The sequence below is a fragment of the Heteronotia binoei genome, chromosome 20 (assembly GCF_032191835.1).
Source record: "Heteronotia binoei isolate CCM8104 ecotype False Entrance Well chromosome 20, APGP_CSIRO_Hbin_v1, whole genome shotgun sequence".
NCBI lineage: Eukaryota > Metazoa > Chordata > Lepidosauria > Squamata > Gekkonidae > Heteronotia > Heteronotia binoei.
In genome coordinates this window covers 34262686-34279238 of record NC_083242.1, presented here as the reverse complement: position 1 = coordinate 34279238, position 16553 = coordinate 34262686, and the positions used below count along the sequence as shown (strand labels likewise).

Here is a 16553-nt window from a genome sequence, read left to right as displayed (position 1 = left end):
GACCAGGAGGAGGGGGAGCCTCAGCCAATGGAGAAAACAGAGGCTTTGCTCTGTAGCTCCTGTGTGATTGAGCAAGCCTGGCAAAGCAAGCTGAGATGCGGAAGGAAGCAAGAGAGAGGGAGAAGGAAGCAGATGACAGCCAGTTGCTCGGGGGCCTGATTCGGCCCCTGGGTTGCATGTTTGACACCCCTGCTCTATGGCATTCTATGCCATTGAACTCCCTCCCCTCCCCAAACTCCCCCAACCCCAAATCTCCAAGTATTTCCCCACCCAGAGCTGCCAATCCTACCCCTCACACCTCCTGGACACTCCCCCCCTCAACCTCAGCATCACAGGAAATGAAGCTCACACACACATACACTAAGAGTGAATTTTGTCCCCCCAATCCTCCCCATTTTGTGACCACCCCCAGCCTCCCCCAAAGAATGTCACCTGAGGGAAGCTGCTTTGATCGTCCAGGATCCGCAAGATCCCGTAAGGCTTCTGGGCAATAAGGTCGATACACGGCTGGTTGTCGTTGAACGGGATTTCCCTCCACTCGATCTGCTCCCGGATATATTCCTCCTGAACCCAGAACCGAGAGGTTAAGGTTGCGGCCAAGAGTCGAGCTGCTGTTGATTTCAAAGCTCATCTCTGCCGTTCATCCACTAGGTGGCCTCTGTCTTTCAGGCAGATTCTACGCCTGGCCCGCTTTGCAGGGCGGTTGTGAAGATCACAGCCAGCTCATAGGGGTGAAGCACTTTCATATGATAAAAACACCCTATGAATGCTGGGTATGGTTATTTGGCAGCAATCTGTAACACTTGGACACCTCTGGGCAAAGAGATCGAGAAAGCCTCACCTGTTCTTCCTTGAAAACGATCTTGTTGAAGAAGAATTGGATGTACTCATTGGCATAATTGATGCACAGTTGCTCAAAACTGTTGAAGCCCAGATCCTGTTTGCAAAGCAGAAAGATATTTTACTTTGAGAGAGAGAGGAAAAGGAAGAAGAAGATGATGATAATATTGGATTTATATCACGCCCTATACTCTGAATTTCAGAGTGGTCACAATCTCCTTTCTCTTCCTCCCCCACAACAGACACCCTGTGAGGTGGTTGGGGTTGAGAGAGCTTTGACAGCAGCTGCCCTTTCAAGGACAACCTCTGCAAGAGCTATGGCTGGCCCAAGGCCATTCCAGCCGCTGCAAGTGGAGGAGTGGGGAATCAAACCCAGTTCTCCCAGATAAGAGTCCGCGCACTTAATCACTACACCAAACTGGAGAGAGAGAGAGATATTATCTGTAATCAGCTCTTGTATCAGTTGGAAAGACTGCAGATCAGCTCTGGGTAAGAGTCCAGGATTTGAGTTTGAATTGAGGTTTCAGCCAGACAGATAATCAGATTTTCAGACATCAGATAACATTCCTAATGAAATCAAGCCCATTCTTAGAGAAGGTCATGTTCTTATCATTCAGCTAGAAAAAGAGGAAAATGAAGAAGAGGAGGGGGAGACTGGATTTATACCACACCTTTCACTACCCAAAGGAGTCTCAGAGCAGTTTACAATCTTCTTTCCCTTCTGCTCCCCACAACAGACACCCTGTGAGGTAGGTGGGGCTGAGAGAGCTCTGACATTGTATTGTGAGCCCTTTCTCACAATACAAGAACTCGGGGGCATTCGATGAAATTGCTGAGCAGACAGGTTAAAACGGATAAAAGGAAGTACTTCTTCACCCAAAGGGTGATTAACATGTGGAATTCACTGCCACAGGAGGTGGTGGTGGCCACAAGCATAGCCACCTTCAAGAGGGGGTTAGATAAAAATATGGAGCAGAGGTCCATCAGTGGCTATTAGTCACAGTGTGTGTGTGTGTGTGTGTGTGTGTGTGTATGTATGTATGTATGTATGTATGTATGTATATATATATACATAATTTTTTTTGGCCACTGTGTGACTCAGAGTGTTGGACTGGATGGGCCATTGGCCTGATCTAACATGGCTTCTCTTATGTTTTTATGTTCTCATGACAGAACCTGCTCTTAAGAGGAACAGCTTTGCGAGAACTTGCGAATGACTCAAGGATGCTTCAGCAGCTGAATGTAGAGGAGTGGGGAATCAAACCCGGCTCTGCCAGATAAGGATAAGGACTTAACCGCTACACCAAACTGGCTCTCAGGGGTCCCCAATGTGGTGTCCGCGGGCGCCCGCCAACAACTTTCTTAGCACTGAGTGTTTTTAAAAAGTGGGTGGGGCTTTAGCTCAGCAGGGTTGATTGGCTGTGCAGAATGTAAAGCATCCTGTTGTATATGGAGCTTTCCTGAGGAGGTTCCTTTGCATATGGAATAGCTGTTGGAATTCTAATCTTATCTGTAGTGAGTTTGTGAGATCTGCCGTAAATGTGGTAGAGTTGTGCCTAACCTAATTCCTTTCCATTGTAGGACTGGTTCTGCCTCCTACCTCAAAGCCATAGATGTCCAAGATGGCGATGGACAGGGCCTTTTGCTTGGGGTAGATGCGCCGGTTTATCCTCTCTGTGATCCAGTTGAAGAGCAAGGAGTAGAGGATTTTGGCAATGGCATCTCTGAGGGGGTGAAGAGAAAGTGAGAGAGCCCTTTAACAGAAGAACAACTGACAGTGCGATCCAGTCGTCAGCCTACCTGGCAGGGTGGTTGTTGTGCAGATAAAATGGAGGAGAACAAGCAAAAGCCCAGCAGAAACTCATTTGCATATTAAGCCACACCCCTGACATCACCATTGTTTCACCACAGGGCTTCTTTTGTAGAAAAATCTCAGCGGGAACTCATTTGTATATTAGGCCACACCCCCTGACATCACCATTGTTTCACGCAGGGCTTCTTTTGTAGAAAAAGCCCAGCAGGAACTCATTTAGATATTAGGCCACACCCCCTGACAGCACCATTGTTTCACACAGGGCTTCTCTTGTTGAAAAAGCCCAGCAGGAATTCATTTGTATATCAGGCCATACCGCCATTGTTTCACACAGGGCTTCTTTTGTAGAAAAAGCCCAGCAGGAACTCATTTGCATATTAAGCCACACCCCCGATGCCAAGCCAGCCGGAACTGCATTCCTGTGCATCCCTGCTCAATAAAAAGCCCTCTAAATATCTAAGTAAGTAGGCAAGCCAGACAATTAAACTGCTATTATAGTCAGAAAAATTTGTCCAGGAATTTATGTCCAAAGCTTTCAAAAAACCGTTTTGTCAACTGCAAGTGTGGGTTGTAGGATATGGACTCTGGACCTTCCAACGCCTTCTGTTCACCTGGCATCCATAGCGCTATCGACCGTGAGAGGGGTGAGGATCTTCTCCCTCAGGGTTTCCTGTCAGGGAAGAGGGGAAAGAATCACACTTGCCTCCCTTCCTCAGCTGCATAATGGCGGGAGATTTCCAGGTGCCACCTGGAGGATGGCAACCCTGTCTGGGATTCAAACAGGCATGTTCAGAACTGCCTGTCTCTATGTTGATCCACACAGCCAGGACAATGGGTCAGAGGAAGGAACTCTTGCCCGAGGTCTTGGCCATGATACACGTGTGGTCCTGCATACCCACCCCTCCCTTGATCCCGACTGCAGTTCATGGCTCTTGGCCTCCTTACCGTCACTTTGAAGGTAACCGCCTTCTGCAGGCATTCGGGGGAGATCTGCAAGAGCTCGGCCACAACCCGGATCTCCCTGGCGCTCACTACAGAAGCCACCTCCTGGTAATCGATCTGCAAAGCCCCATGTTCAGATCACTCAGAGGATCAAGCAATCCCACAAATTCACTACAGATAAGATTAGAATTCCAACAGCTATTTCATATGCAAAGAACCTCCTCCGGAAAGCTCCATATACAAAGGAACCTCCTCAGGAAAGCTCCATATACAAAGGAACATCCTCGGGAAAGCTCCATATACAAAGGAACCTCCTCAGGAAAGCTCCATATACAAAGGAACCTGCTCAGGAAAGCTCCTCCATTAACACGTCACAGTCTGGGATATTCTTACAAGATCATGACTCAGCCCTACCCCACCTTCCTGAGTAGATATAAATTCCTACCATTTTCTTTTTCTTTCCTCTCACTTTTGACACAGAGACAACTCTATCTTTCTGTGTTATACCTCTGAGGAAGCCGGTCACAGCTGCTGGCGAAACGTCAGGTACTACTTTGCCAAGACCACAGCCATGCAGTCTGGAAAATCTTCAGCAACTAATGATCTCATAAACTGATTCTCCATGTTCAGACTGGCCCCTCTCCCCCTCCCTGGCCACTACTTACCTCATATTTTTCAAAATAGACATTCCCCAGGTGGAGGATGGAAGACAGAATTCGGAAGATGCTGTTCTGGTCGTCGAGGCTGAAGTGAAGGGCCTCCATGGACGTCAACAGCCTGTGGAAGTCTTCTGCATCTGCTTTACCAGGAATCTCACAGTTCCCGCCCTGCGTAAGGATGAAGGGAGGGATCTGTCCCCATGGATATAACCCCGCAAGAAGGGTCTCTCCATCCTGAACTCAACTTTGGGGCTTTTATGTGCCACAAATGCCAACACCTGACAGGGTTTTTTTGTTTCATTGATGCTTTGGGGGCAAGGGGCATACCTGGTTCAGGTAAAAATATGTTTCGGCCTCTTGGAGGAAGAATTTGCGCTTCTGATGCCCAGGAAGGCCCGCCAACATCTCGTAAAAGATATGGTAATTCCGTTCATTATTGGCCTACATAAGAAGAAAGCACAGAGAGAAGGGCATTATCACTAGAAAAACCAGAACTCAGATACAGACATAGGTAGGTAGCTGGGAAGATGATAGATAGATAGATAGATAGATAGATAGATAGATAGATAGATAGATAGATAGATAGATAGATAGATAGATAGATAGATAGATAGATAGATAGATAGATAGATAGATAGATAGATAGATAGATAGATCAGGGGTAACCAAACTTGCTTAATAAGAACCTAGGGTTGCCAATCCCCAGGTGGGAGCAGGGGATCCCCAGGTTTGGAGACCCTCCCCCCACTTCAGGGTCGTCAGAAAGTGGGGGGAGGGAAATGTCTGCTGGGAACTCTGTTATTCCCTATGGAGATTTATTCCCATAGAAAATCATAGAGAATTGATCCGCGGGTATCTGGGGCTCTGGGGGGGGGGGCTGTGTTTTGGGGTAGAGGCACCAAATTTTCAGTATAGCATCTAGTGCCTCTCCCCAAAATACCTCCCAAGTTTCAAAAAGATTGGACCAGGGGGGCCAATTCTATGAGCCCCAAAAGAAGGTGCCCCTATTCATCATTTCCTCTGAAAGGAAGGCATTGAAAAGTTGTGCTGTCCCTTGAAATGTGATGGCCAGAACTCCCTTTGGAGTTCAATGATGCTTGTCACAGCCTTGATCTTGACTCCACCCCCAAAGTCTCCTGGCTCCACCCCCAAAGTCTCCTGGCTCCACCCCCAAAGTCCCCAGATATTTCTTGAATTGGACTTGGCAACCCTATAAGAACCACATAGAATAAATGTCAGATGTTTGAGAGCCACAAGATGTGAACATCTGATGTTTGAAGAGCTGTAAGACAGGAAGAGAGGGAGCTAGGGAGGGAGGGTGGAAAGAAAGTAACTAACTTTAAATGCATTCTCCAAACCACCAGTGAGCTTGGCTTGGAGAAGTGGTTTAAAGAGTGAAGTGCCTTTTCCACGCCAGCCGATGGGGCGTTGGGGGCTTCGAGAGGCTCACAATATGTGTGAAAGAGCCACATGTGGCTCCCGAGCCACAGTTTGGCCACCCCTAATACATATATATAGATATAAATACATATACAGGTAAACAGATATAGAGATATAGATATTTGGAACCTCCTCCACTCCAGATATGAATGGTGCACCTCCCCACGGTACAAATACAATGAACGAAATAATTATAGATTGGTTGATTTTTATCGATAGCCAGATCCGGGGGGTCCCCAACCTTTCTGAGCCTGTGGGGGTCTTTGGAATTTCCACACAGTATGGTGGCTGCAGCCACAAAATGGCTGCCAGACGAGGCAGAACCGGCCACAAAATGGCTGCCATCGCTTACCTACAGTCACACAGGAAAGATGCTCGTGCTGTGGTGACAGCTGTTGCCATAGCAATGCTCTTTTAAAAAACTGCACAGCCATTCAACTCTCCAATGGCCACTTGGCTCTGCCCGCTACCGATGAACAGTGGGTGGTTGCCAGGAAAGGTGGGCATGGGCACCATTATGCTGGGGACTCTTGGCCAAATCTATTGCTAAGAATAGACTTCTGCATACAGAGAGGGCCGGGCCCTCCCTTAAGGTGCTCCAATTAGAAAAAATTAACATGAGCAAAGTGTAGGGTTGCCAAGTCCAATTCAAGAAATATCTGGGGACTTTGGGGGTGGAGCCAGGAGACATTGGGGAGGAGCCAGGAGCAAGGGTGTGATAAGCAGAATTGAACTCCAAGGGAGTTCTGTCCATCACATTTAAAGGGACAGCACATCTTTTTAAATGCCTTCCTTCCATAGGAAATAATGAAGGATAGGGGCACCTTCTTTTGGGGCTCGTAGAATTGGACCCCCTGGTCCAATCCTTTTGAAACTTGGGGGGTATTTTGGGGAGAGGCACTAGATGCTATATTGAAAATTTGGCGCCTCTACCTCAAAAAACAGCCCCCTCAGAGCCCCCGATACCCACAGATCAATTCCCCATCATTCCCTAAGGGAATCATTCATGGAGGCGCATAATGACTGTGGGGGAGGGGCTTCCCCCGCCGGCCAGCTGGCTGGGGGAGGGGGAAAGCCTGTAAAACCGGGGTATCCCCCGCTGGGACCTGGGGATTGGGAAGCCTAGCAAAGTGTGCTCATTTACCACGTGCCCCGAACAGCCCATGATTTGTTTTATTCCAGCTGACCTCTCTGGGATTTGTGTGTAGCTAAGCCCCTCCCCTCCAGCTTCTACGGAAAAGATTTTGGAGTGGGAAAGGAGGAGGAGGATAGACTCTCACCTGAAAGACCACTCTGGACTTCTCCAGAAGGTACTGCGAAGTTATGGCACCACAGATGAGCTTGCTGCAGAGAGAAAACTTAGAATTTGTGTCCGATCACTTTCCGTTCCTCCAGCGCCTTGCAGCTCTAGAATCTGGGCCCTGGGAGAACTCAAGGCCCTACCTAGAGGTTGGCAACCATTTAACAAAGACCACTCCCCCAAAGCTGCCATTCCCTCCAGGGGAACTGCTCTGTGCCCATCAGCTGCAATTCTGAGATTAAAGATTGCCACCTTGTGGAAGATTGCAGAAATGGGAGTGCTCTTGTAGAAATGGGTATTCCTTGACGCTTTAAAAAAAGCATTTTGATGTGAAACCAGGGCTTTTGGGGTAGGAAAAGCCCAGCAGGAACTTATTTGCATATTAGACCACACCTCCTGACATCACCATTGTCTCACACAGGTCTTTTTTTGTAGGAAAAAGTCCAGCAGGAACTCATTTGCATATTAGACCACGACCCCTGACACCAAGCCAGCCAGAACTGCATTCCTGCTTTAAAAAAAAAAAAGACCTGTGTGAAGCAGTGGGAAACTGATTCTACTCGTAAGCAAGCAGCTAAGCTAATATTTAGAATTAATTTGGATTGAAGCTATATGGAAGAGGAAAGAACCACAGAATGTAGGAATAGATGCTATCTGCGTAATTGAGACTGGTTCTCATCTTAAGTATATTACCGCTGGATTTTTTTAAATTGCATATTCTGGCTACTGTGTTCCGTTTTCTCTGGAAAATTTTGGGATGTAATGAGGAAGATTATTGTTATAATTTAAGACATTTATTAAAAAATATATAGGGGAGGGATGGTGGCTCAGTGGTAGAGCATCTGCTTGGGAAGCAGAAGGTCCCAGGTTCAATCCCTGGCATCTCCAAAAAAGGGTCCAGGCAAATAGGTGTGGAAAACCTCTGCTTGAGACCCTGGAGAGCCACTGCCAGTCTGAGGAGACAATACTTTGATGGACCCAGGGTCTGATTCAGTAGAAGGCAGTTTCATATGTTCAGAATTCTAGACAAAATTTCTAAGGGAGGGACGGTGGCTCAGTGGTAAGTAGAAGGTCCCAGGTTAAGTCCCCGGCATCTCCAAAAAAGGGTCCAGGCAAAAAGGTGTGAAAAACCTCAGCTTGAGACCCTGGAGAGCCGCTGCCAGTCTGAGAAGACAATACTGACTTTGATGGACCAAAAGTCTGATTCAGTATAAGGCAGCTTCATATGTTCATATAACAAAGAACGTTGGAATTTGATTTATTTGAGACTCTGTTACTGGAGGCCTGTTGCCTAAACCCCTTTATGCCTGGAGATTGGCAACTTTAAGGGTAACCCAGGTTCAAATTTCACTCTGGGTGACTTTAGACCAGAAAGTCTCAGCATAGCCTATCCCACAGAGTTGTTCATGAAGGCCAAATTGGGGGGACCAACTTGGCTTGCCCAAAGTTCCTCACAAATGGAATGGAGAAACGTCGACTGCGGGGTGACATGATAGAGGTTTACAAGATAATGCATGGGATGGAGAAAGTAGAGAAAGAAGTACTTTTCTCCCTTTCTCACAATACAAGAACTCGTGGGCATTTGATGAAATTGCTGAGCAGACAGGTTAAAACGGATAGAAGGAAGTACTTCTTCACCCAAAGGGTGATTAACATGTGGAATTCACTGCCACAGGAGGGGGTGGCGGCCACAAGTATAGCCAGCTTCAAGAGGGGTTTAGATAAAAATATGGAGCAGAAGTCCATCAGTGGCTATTAGCCACAGTGTGTGTGTGTGTATGTGTGTGTATAATTTTTTTTTTTGCCACTGTGTGATACAGAGTGTTGGACTGGATGGGCCATTGGCCTGATCTAACATGGCTTCTCTTATGTTCTTATGATGTAATGTTTTACCAAAAAAATGTAATATAACAACATTAAGCACCCAAGACTGACAGAGGAGAAAGCTATTGGAAGAAACAGGGAATTACTTACTCGTCCAGAAAGATTTCCACAAATTTCCCAAACCTGCTGGAATTGTCATTCCGCACAGTCTTGGCGTTCCCGAAGGATTCCAGTAGAGGAGTCGCTTCAAGAATCTGACCCGCCCAGACAAATGCACACACAGGAAAACACAGAAAACACACAAGAAAACACAATCAGGCACTTACAAGAGGACAAAACTTTTTTTTTTTTAAACTAGACGTTTCTCACCTGCAGCTACCTGTGTTATCCATGGGGTAAACCTCTCTGTTTTAGTTGGGGGACCAGATGACAGATAGGTGAAACAAAAACTTCTGAAATTGTCTGTGCACAGATGCAGTTACGTATCGGCATGACAGAAAGTGTGGCTCAACTGTATGCAAGTTGGGGAGGGGCTGTGGCTCGGTGGTAGAGCTTCTGCTCGGCATTCAGAAGATCCCAGGTTCAATCCCTGGCATCTCCAGTGGAAAGGACCAGGCAGAAGGAGATGGGGAAGACCTCTGCCTGAGACCCTGGAGACTAATGGAGAAGGGCTGTGGCTCAGTGGTAGAGCCTCTGCTCGGCATTCAGAAGATCCCAGGTTCAATCCACGGCATCTCCAGTGGAAAGGACCAGGCAGAAGGAGATGGGGAAGACTTCTGCCTGAGACCCTGGAGACTAATGGAGAAGGGCTGTGGCTCAGTGGTAGAGCCTCTGCTCGGCATTCAGAAGATCCCAGGTTCAATCCCCGGCATCTCCAGTGGAAAGGACCAGGCAGAAGGAGATGGGGAAGACCTCTGCCTGAGACCCTGGAGACTAATGGAGAAGGGCTGTGGCTCAGTGGTAGAGCCTCTGCTTGGCATTCAGAAGATCCCAGGTTCAATCCCCGGCATCTCCAACTAAAAAGGACCAGGCAGGAAGTGATGGGAAAGGTCTGAGACCCCGGAGAGCTGCTGCCAGTCTGAGTAGACAAGACTGACCTTGATGGACAAAAGGTCTGATTCAGTAGAAAGCAGGTCCATGGGTGTTCAGGTTTTGGTATTATGGGCTGTGGCGGGGAGTCAGGGTTGCCAATTTCCAGGCAGTGGCTGGAAATCTCCTGGAATAACAGGTGGTCTCCATGTGACAGAGATCAGTTCCCTCAGAGAAAACAGCTGCTTTGGAAGGTGGACTCTATGGCCTGAGTTAGTGTGAGCTCACTCACAGCTTTTTTTGCCTCCAGCTCACACATTTTTGTCTCAGCTCAGGAAAAAATGGCTCCAGAGCAAACTAATGTATGCAGCAGCTCACAACTTTCATACCAGTAGCTCACAAGGTAGAATTTTTGCTCACAAGACTCCACAGCTAGTCTACAGAGCACGTGGGCTGTGGATATGCTCCCACTAAGCTGTGGAGTCTTGCGTGCAAAAATTCTACCTTGTGAGCTACTTGGGGCATTAAAACTGTGAGCTACTGTATAAATTCGTTTGCCATTTTTCCTCCTGAGCTAGTGTGAGCTAGAGGCTGAAACACTGTGAGTAACTCACACTAACTCAACTGTGAGGTAACTCTGGTGGTCCCCACCAGGTGTAACAGTCTGATGTGAGTTGTGGGTCTGCAGTTCCTATGTGTGCTGCTGTGTTCTGACCACAACAGTCTTGGGGGCTTCCATCTCCTGAAAGGTGTGCAATTTGGCCCACTGGGTAAATGCACAAGCGTACATGTGATTTCCCCTGTTGGCCCTAAAAGTGACCCTGGAACTATTTCAGCACAAGAAAAAGGGGCAGGATAAAGCCCGTTTCCAAACACCCCGCAGCTGCATTCTTGAATGAAATCAGAAACCAGAAAGGAGGAGAAACCTCTGAATAGAGAAGGGGAAAAAAAGAATGTGCAAAGAACCAGAGGTTAAGAAAGTTTCTGAATCAATGATTGCAACACACAGGGCTTTTTTTGTAGAAAAAGCCCAGCAGGGACTTATTTGCATATTAGGCCACACACCCCTGAAATCACCATTGTTTCACACAGGGCTTTTTTTGGTAGGAAAAACCCAGCAGGAGCTCATTTGCATATTAGGGCACACCCCCTGACTTCACTATTGTTTTACTCAGGGACTCATTTGCATATTAGGCCACACACACACACCCCCCCCGATATCACCATTGTTTCACACATGGCTTTTTTTGGTAGGAAAAACCCAGCAGGAACTTGTTTGCATATTAGGGCACACTCCCTGACATCTCCATTGTTTCACAGAGGGCTTTTTCTACAGTCTAAAGAAGATTTTGAAACAGGATATTGACAGGTATTCCTGCCCTGATTGCTTGAGTTTTTTGTGCACTAACTGTTGTTTTTGGTGAGTTATTGCTGATGTCTGTGTACAATGTTCACTAACTTTGTGCGTTTCAATTCAATTCCAATTCCAAAAACCTTCATTGGCATTAAAAATGTTGTGGATTTTTGAATGAGGTACACAGGGATTTATCTTGTGTGCACCCTGCCTCTCTCCCCAAAGAAGACTCCGAGCAGTTTATTTCATTCGCCACTCTGTTTCATCTTCACAACAACCCTGTGAGGTAGCTTAGGCTGGCTGTGTGAGTGTCCCAAAGCACCGAGGAGAACCCACAACTCATATCTAGCAAGGCATAAAGTGGGGACTCCCAACCCAACTCTGATATCTGCAAAGAGGAAACGTAGATGAACTCATCCCAGGGGTAGCAAGCCCTGCAGGTGTGGAAAGCAAGCACACAGCAGGTGTGGAAAGAGGTTCACCGCTCCGGGGCCAGCCCAACACAAACATGCCTTCCCCCATTTCTGGCGTCACACCATTTCAAACCAAGCCAAACAGTCACACTGCACACCCCACTGCGCCATACCTCTATCTACGGGAGCGTGCAGAAGAAGCGGAAGAACCCATTGGTGCAAGAAAGGGCGCGTAGATCAGCGTCAGAGCGAGGGAGGAAGACGCAGTTAGGATGCAAATCAACCACATGTTCACATAAAGGGGGAGAATGTTGTATTCTATCAGCGCCCCCCCCCACTCCAAACTTGTACTGTCCCCTTCAATGTGCCAAATGATGCTTGTAGCAGGGGCCCACCTTCCCAGGAAGGGCCACCCAATGTTTTTAGAAAGTGGATGGGGCTTTTTGCTAGGCTTCCCAACCCTCCCGCCCTGGCGGGGGACCCCAGGTTTTGCAGCCTCTTCCCCCGCTCCCCCAAAAAAACGGAAGCGGGGGGAGGGGGGAAACGGTGCCAAGGAGCATGGCGAGCCGCCCCATCTCGGAGCAGGCGACGCCGCTGCGCAGCTGCCGCCTCTTCTCCGCTTCACCGTAGCTGCTCCTCCGAGATGGGCTCAGCCTGAGCCCATCTCGGAGGAGCAGCTACAGTGAAGCGGAGAAGAGGCGGCAGCTGCGCAGCGGCGTCGCCCGCTCCGCCTCTGAGGTAAAATCAGAGAAGGGGAGGGTGGAGGGAAGGAAGGCATTTGAAAGGTGTGCAGTCCCTTTAAGTATGATGGCCAAAACTCCCGTTGGGCTTCAGTGATGCTTGTCACACCCTTGCTCCCAGCTCCACCCCAGTGTCTCCTGGCTCCACCCCCAAAGTCTCCTGGCTCCACCCCCAAAGTCCCCAGATATTTCTGGAATTGGACTTGGCAACCCTATTTTTCGCCCAGCAAGATTTCTTTTTGGCCATTGGAGTTTTAATTGGCTGTGCAATTTTTTTTTTTTAAAAAAAATATCGTTTTGTAGCAGCTGCCACCACATCACAAGGGCCTTCACTGAGTGACTGAAGGGAAGCTGTGGCAGCCATTTTGTGGCTGGCTCCGCCTCCTGGGACAGCCATTTTGTGGCTGGCTCCGCCGCCTATGGCAGCCATTTTGTGGCTGTGTCAGAATTCCAAAGATGTTCTCAGGCTCAAAAAACGTCAGGGATTCCCTAGCTTAGAAACGGGGTTACAGCATTCACACTAATACCACAGCCTTTGCCTAAAAGCCCTAGATCTCGTACCTGCTGGGTCGCAGTATGCTTGCGATTGATCGCGGCCAAGTAACGGAGGATCAGTTTGGTGGCTTCGGTTTTGCCTGATCCACTTTCACCACTGTAAAAGTAAGGAACCGGAGAGAAAGATCCTTCTTTTAATGATTGAGGTTAGCATCGTTTAGAAAACACAACTTTCTCTTGAGAGTAGACAACCATTCGGGAGAGAGATTGGTGTTAGGGTTGCCAACCTCCAGTTGGGGGCAGGGGATCCCCTGGTTTGGAGGTCCTCCCTGCACTTCAGGGTTAGCAAAAAAGGGCAGAGGGAATATCCGCTGGATACTCCGTTATATCCTATGGAGACAGGTTCCTAGGGTATAATGAATTGATCTATGGGTATCTGGAGTTCTGAGGGGCTCTTTTTTGAGGTAGAGGCATCAAATTTTCAGTATAGTGCCTGGAGTCTCTCCTCAAAAAAACCACCAAGTTTCAAAAAGATTGGACCAGGGGGTCCAATTCTATGAGCCCCAAAAGAAGGTGCCCCTATCCTCCATTAACTCTTAACAGAAGCACGGTCCCTTTAAATGTGATGACCAGAACTCCCTTTGGAGTTCAATTGTGCTTGTCACAACCTTGCTCCTGGCTCCACCCCCAAAAGCTTCTGGCTCCACCCCCAAAGTCCTCAGATATTTCCTGAGACCATTTACAGAGAGACACTGAAGCAGCGTCTGCCACTGTACAGGAAAAGTCCTACTGGATCAAACAAATGATCCATCTAACCCAGCTTCCTGTTTCCAACAGTGGTCAGCCTCAGAACATAAGAGAAGCCATGTTGGATCAGACCAGTGGCCCATCCAGTCCAACACTGTGTCACACAGTGGCCAAAAAAACCAGGTGTCATCAGGAGGACCATCGGTGGGGCCAGGGCACTAGGAGCCCTCCCACTGTTGCCCCTCCCAAGCATCAAGAATACTGAGCATTACTTGCTCCAGACAGGGAGTTCCAACGATAAGCTGTGGCTAATAGCCACTGATGGACCTCTGCTCCGTATGTTTATCCAATCCCCTCTTGAAGCTGTCTATAGTTGTAGCCACCGCCACCTCCAGTGGCAGTGAATTCCACGTATAGCCACAAGTATAGCCACCTTCAAGAGGGGTTTAGATAAAAATATGGAGCACAGGTCCATCAGTGGCTATTAGCCACAGTGTATGTGTGTATATAAATTTTTTTGCCACTGTGTGACACAGAGTGTTGGACTTGATGGGCCGTTGGCCTGATCCAACATGGCTTCTCTTATGTTCTTATGTTCTTACGTGTTAATCACCCTTCGGGTGAAGAAGGACTTCCTTGTATCTGTTCTAACCCGACTGCTCCGCAATTTCATTGAGTGCCCACGAGTTCTCGTATTGTGAGAAAGGGAGAAAAGGACTTCTTTCTCAGGCTTCTCTATCCCGTGCATAGTCTTGCAAACCTCTATCACGTCAGTCGACATTTCTCCAAGCTAAAGAGCCCCAAGCGCTTTAACCTTTCCTCATAGGGAAAGTGTTCCAACCCTTTAATCATTCTAGATGCCCTTTTCTGCACTTTGTCCAATGCTATAATATCCTTTTTGAGGTGCGGTGACCAGAATTGTACACAGTACTCCAAATGAGGCCGCACCATCGATTTATACAGGGGCATTATGATACTGGCTGATTTGTTTTCAGTTGCCTTCCAACAAGTGGCCAGTAGACACTGGGAGTTTAGATTTCTGCAAGCCTGCGATCAGATGCATCCTATAATTTTCAAGAGACGTTTACCGTCTCCAGGGCATGGCGGAATATTTTCACCAAGCTACAGCACCCAGAATTCTTTGGTGAGAAGGTGCAGAGAATAGGGCTGTCCCATCAATTCAAGCTCGGAGCGTAGCCGTTCCCAGAAAAATAGAAATCACCCCGGTGATACTACATTCCTTGCAATGACCCAGAAAACTGCAGTTTTGTGGAGATGAACCAAACCAAAGGGGACCAGGAGAGCACGTCTTTGTGGGTTTAGCAGCTGAGCACCTTTCCAAAAGAAAGAGACGATCAATACGAAGATGCGTTGGGGGGGGGGGAGGGATATCTCCAAACGCTCACCTGATAATAATGCATTGGTTGAGTTTGGCATCTCTCAGCTTGCTGACGGCGATGTTCACAATTGCAAAAAGGTGGCTGCAGAGGGGAGAAAAAGAGAATTAAAACTAAGGTTGCTGATGCTGCGCTCCAAGCGGGGCCTGAAATTCCTCCAAGATGACAACTGATCTCAAGACCGCAGAGATCAGGAGGAAACGTAGGACAAACTCTATGGTTCTATGGCAGGGGTGGTCAAACTGTGGCTCGGGAGCCACATGTGTCTCTTTTAAACATATTGTGTGGCTCTTGAAGCCCCCTCCTGCCCCTATCAGCCAGCGTGGAGAAGGCATTTCTCTCTTTAAATTCCTTCTCCAAGCCAAGCCAGTCAGCGCCTCGGAGAATGCATTTAAAGTTAAAATTGATTTCTTTCCACCTCTCCCTCCCCCTCCCAATCTATTTTCCTTCCTTCCTGTCTTGTGGTTTTCAAACATCTGATGTTCCTGTCTTTCAGCTCAGAAACATCTGACATTTATTCTACGTGGCTCTTACATTAAGCAAGTTTGGCCACCCCTGTTCTATGGTATGCCATAAAGTTTAGGGGAAGTCCTAGAGGGACATCACATCCACACTGAGTTTCCTCCCCCCTCCACAAGCTTTGGAGAGGCACCAGATGCTATGCTGAAACTTTGGTGCCTCTACCTGAAAAAAGCAGTCCCCTAGAGCCGCAGGTATCCGTAGATCAATTCTCCATTATACCCTATGGGGACTGGTCACCAGAGGGTATAATGGAGTGCCCAGTGGACGTTTCCTCCCCCCCCTTTCTGATAACCCTGAAGTGGGGGGAAGGCCTTCAAACTAGGGTATCTCCTGCCCCCAATTGGGGATTACTATCATGCTTCTATGACTGGGTAAAACTAGGGCTACCAAGGTCTGGGTTCTCCCGCCCGGGAGGTGTGGGCCGGCGGGGGGAACCTTTCCCAACATCGCCAGTGCAATGACGTCACCCACGAGTGATGTCATCATGCCAGTGACGTCGCACGCCAGCCGCTCTAGGCATTTCCAGGAAAACTCTATGGTTTTCCCAGACGCTCTGGCAATTTAGAAGGGGAAACTGTATGGTACAATAGGAACCATAGAGTTTTCCCCTCCCAAAATGCTAGAGCGTCTAGGGAAACCATAGAGTTTCCCTGGAAATGCCTAGAGCGGCTGGCGTGTGACATCGCTGGCGCGATGACATCACTTGCGAGTGACGTCATTGCGCCCCGCGCGTGAAACAAGTCCCCCGTCGAAGGCTGGGGGTGGGACTTGGCACCCCTAGGCAAATCTCTGCTCTATTAACCAAATATCCCAATAGAAACGGGCTCATTTTTAAAGCAGAAATCGAGTGTGCTCTCTCCCACCCCCCAAAGGAACTGAGGGACATCTACCTAGCAATTTAGGGGCCAGAGACCTCAGCAAGGTCTGCCCTCCAAAGCAGCCATTTCCACACACACACACACCCCCGACAAACTGATTTCTGTTGGCTGAAGATCAGTTATAATACTAAATCTCCAGGCCTCACCTAGAGACAGGCAG

General features: G+C 48.2%; 1 protein-coding gene across 1 annotated transcript in view; it reads right to left on the bottom strand.

The window, feature by feature from the left end:
• MYO15A (myosin XVA) overlaps positions 1 to 16553 on the bottom strand; it is a 168957-nt gene that overhangs the window by 135243 nt on the left and 17161 nt on the right. The window contains 11 exon segments of the mRNA XM_060260643.1: positions 433 to 564; positions 842 to 937; positions 2441 to 2564; positions 3265 to 3323; positions 3599 to 3712; positions 4261 to 4422; positions 4582 to 4695; positions 6975 to 7038; positions 8969 to 9072; positions 12916 to 13006; positions 15003 to 15077. Coding sequence (XP_060116626.1) covers positions 433 to 564; positions 842 to 937; positions 2441 to 2564; positions 3265 to 3323; positions 3599 to 3712; positions 4261 to 4422; positions 4582 to 4695; positions 6975 to 7038; positions 8969 to 9072; positions 12916 to 13006; positions 15003 to 15077 — 1135 coding nt within the window.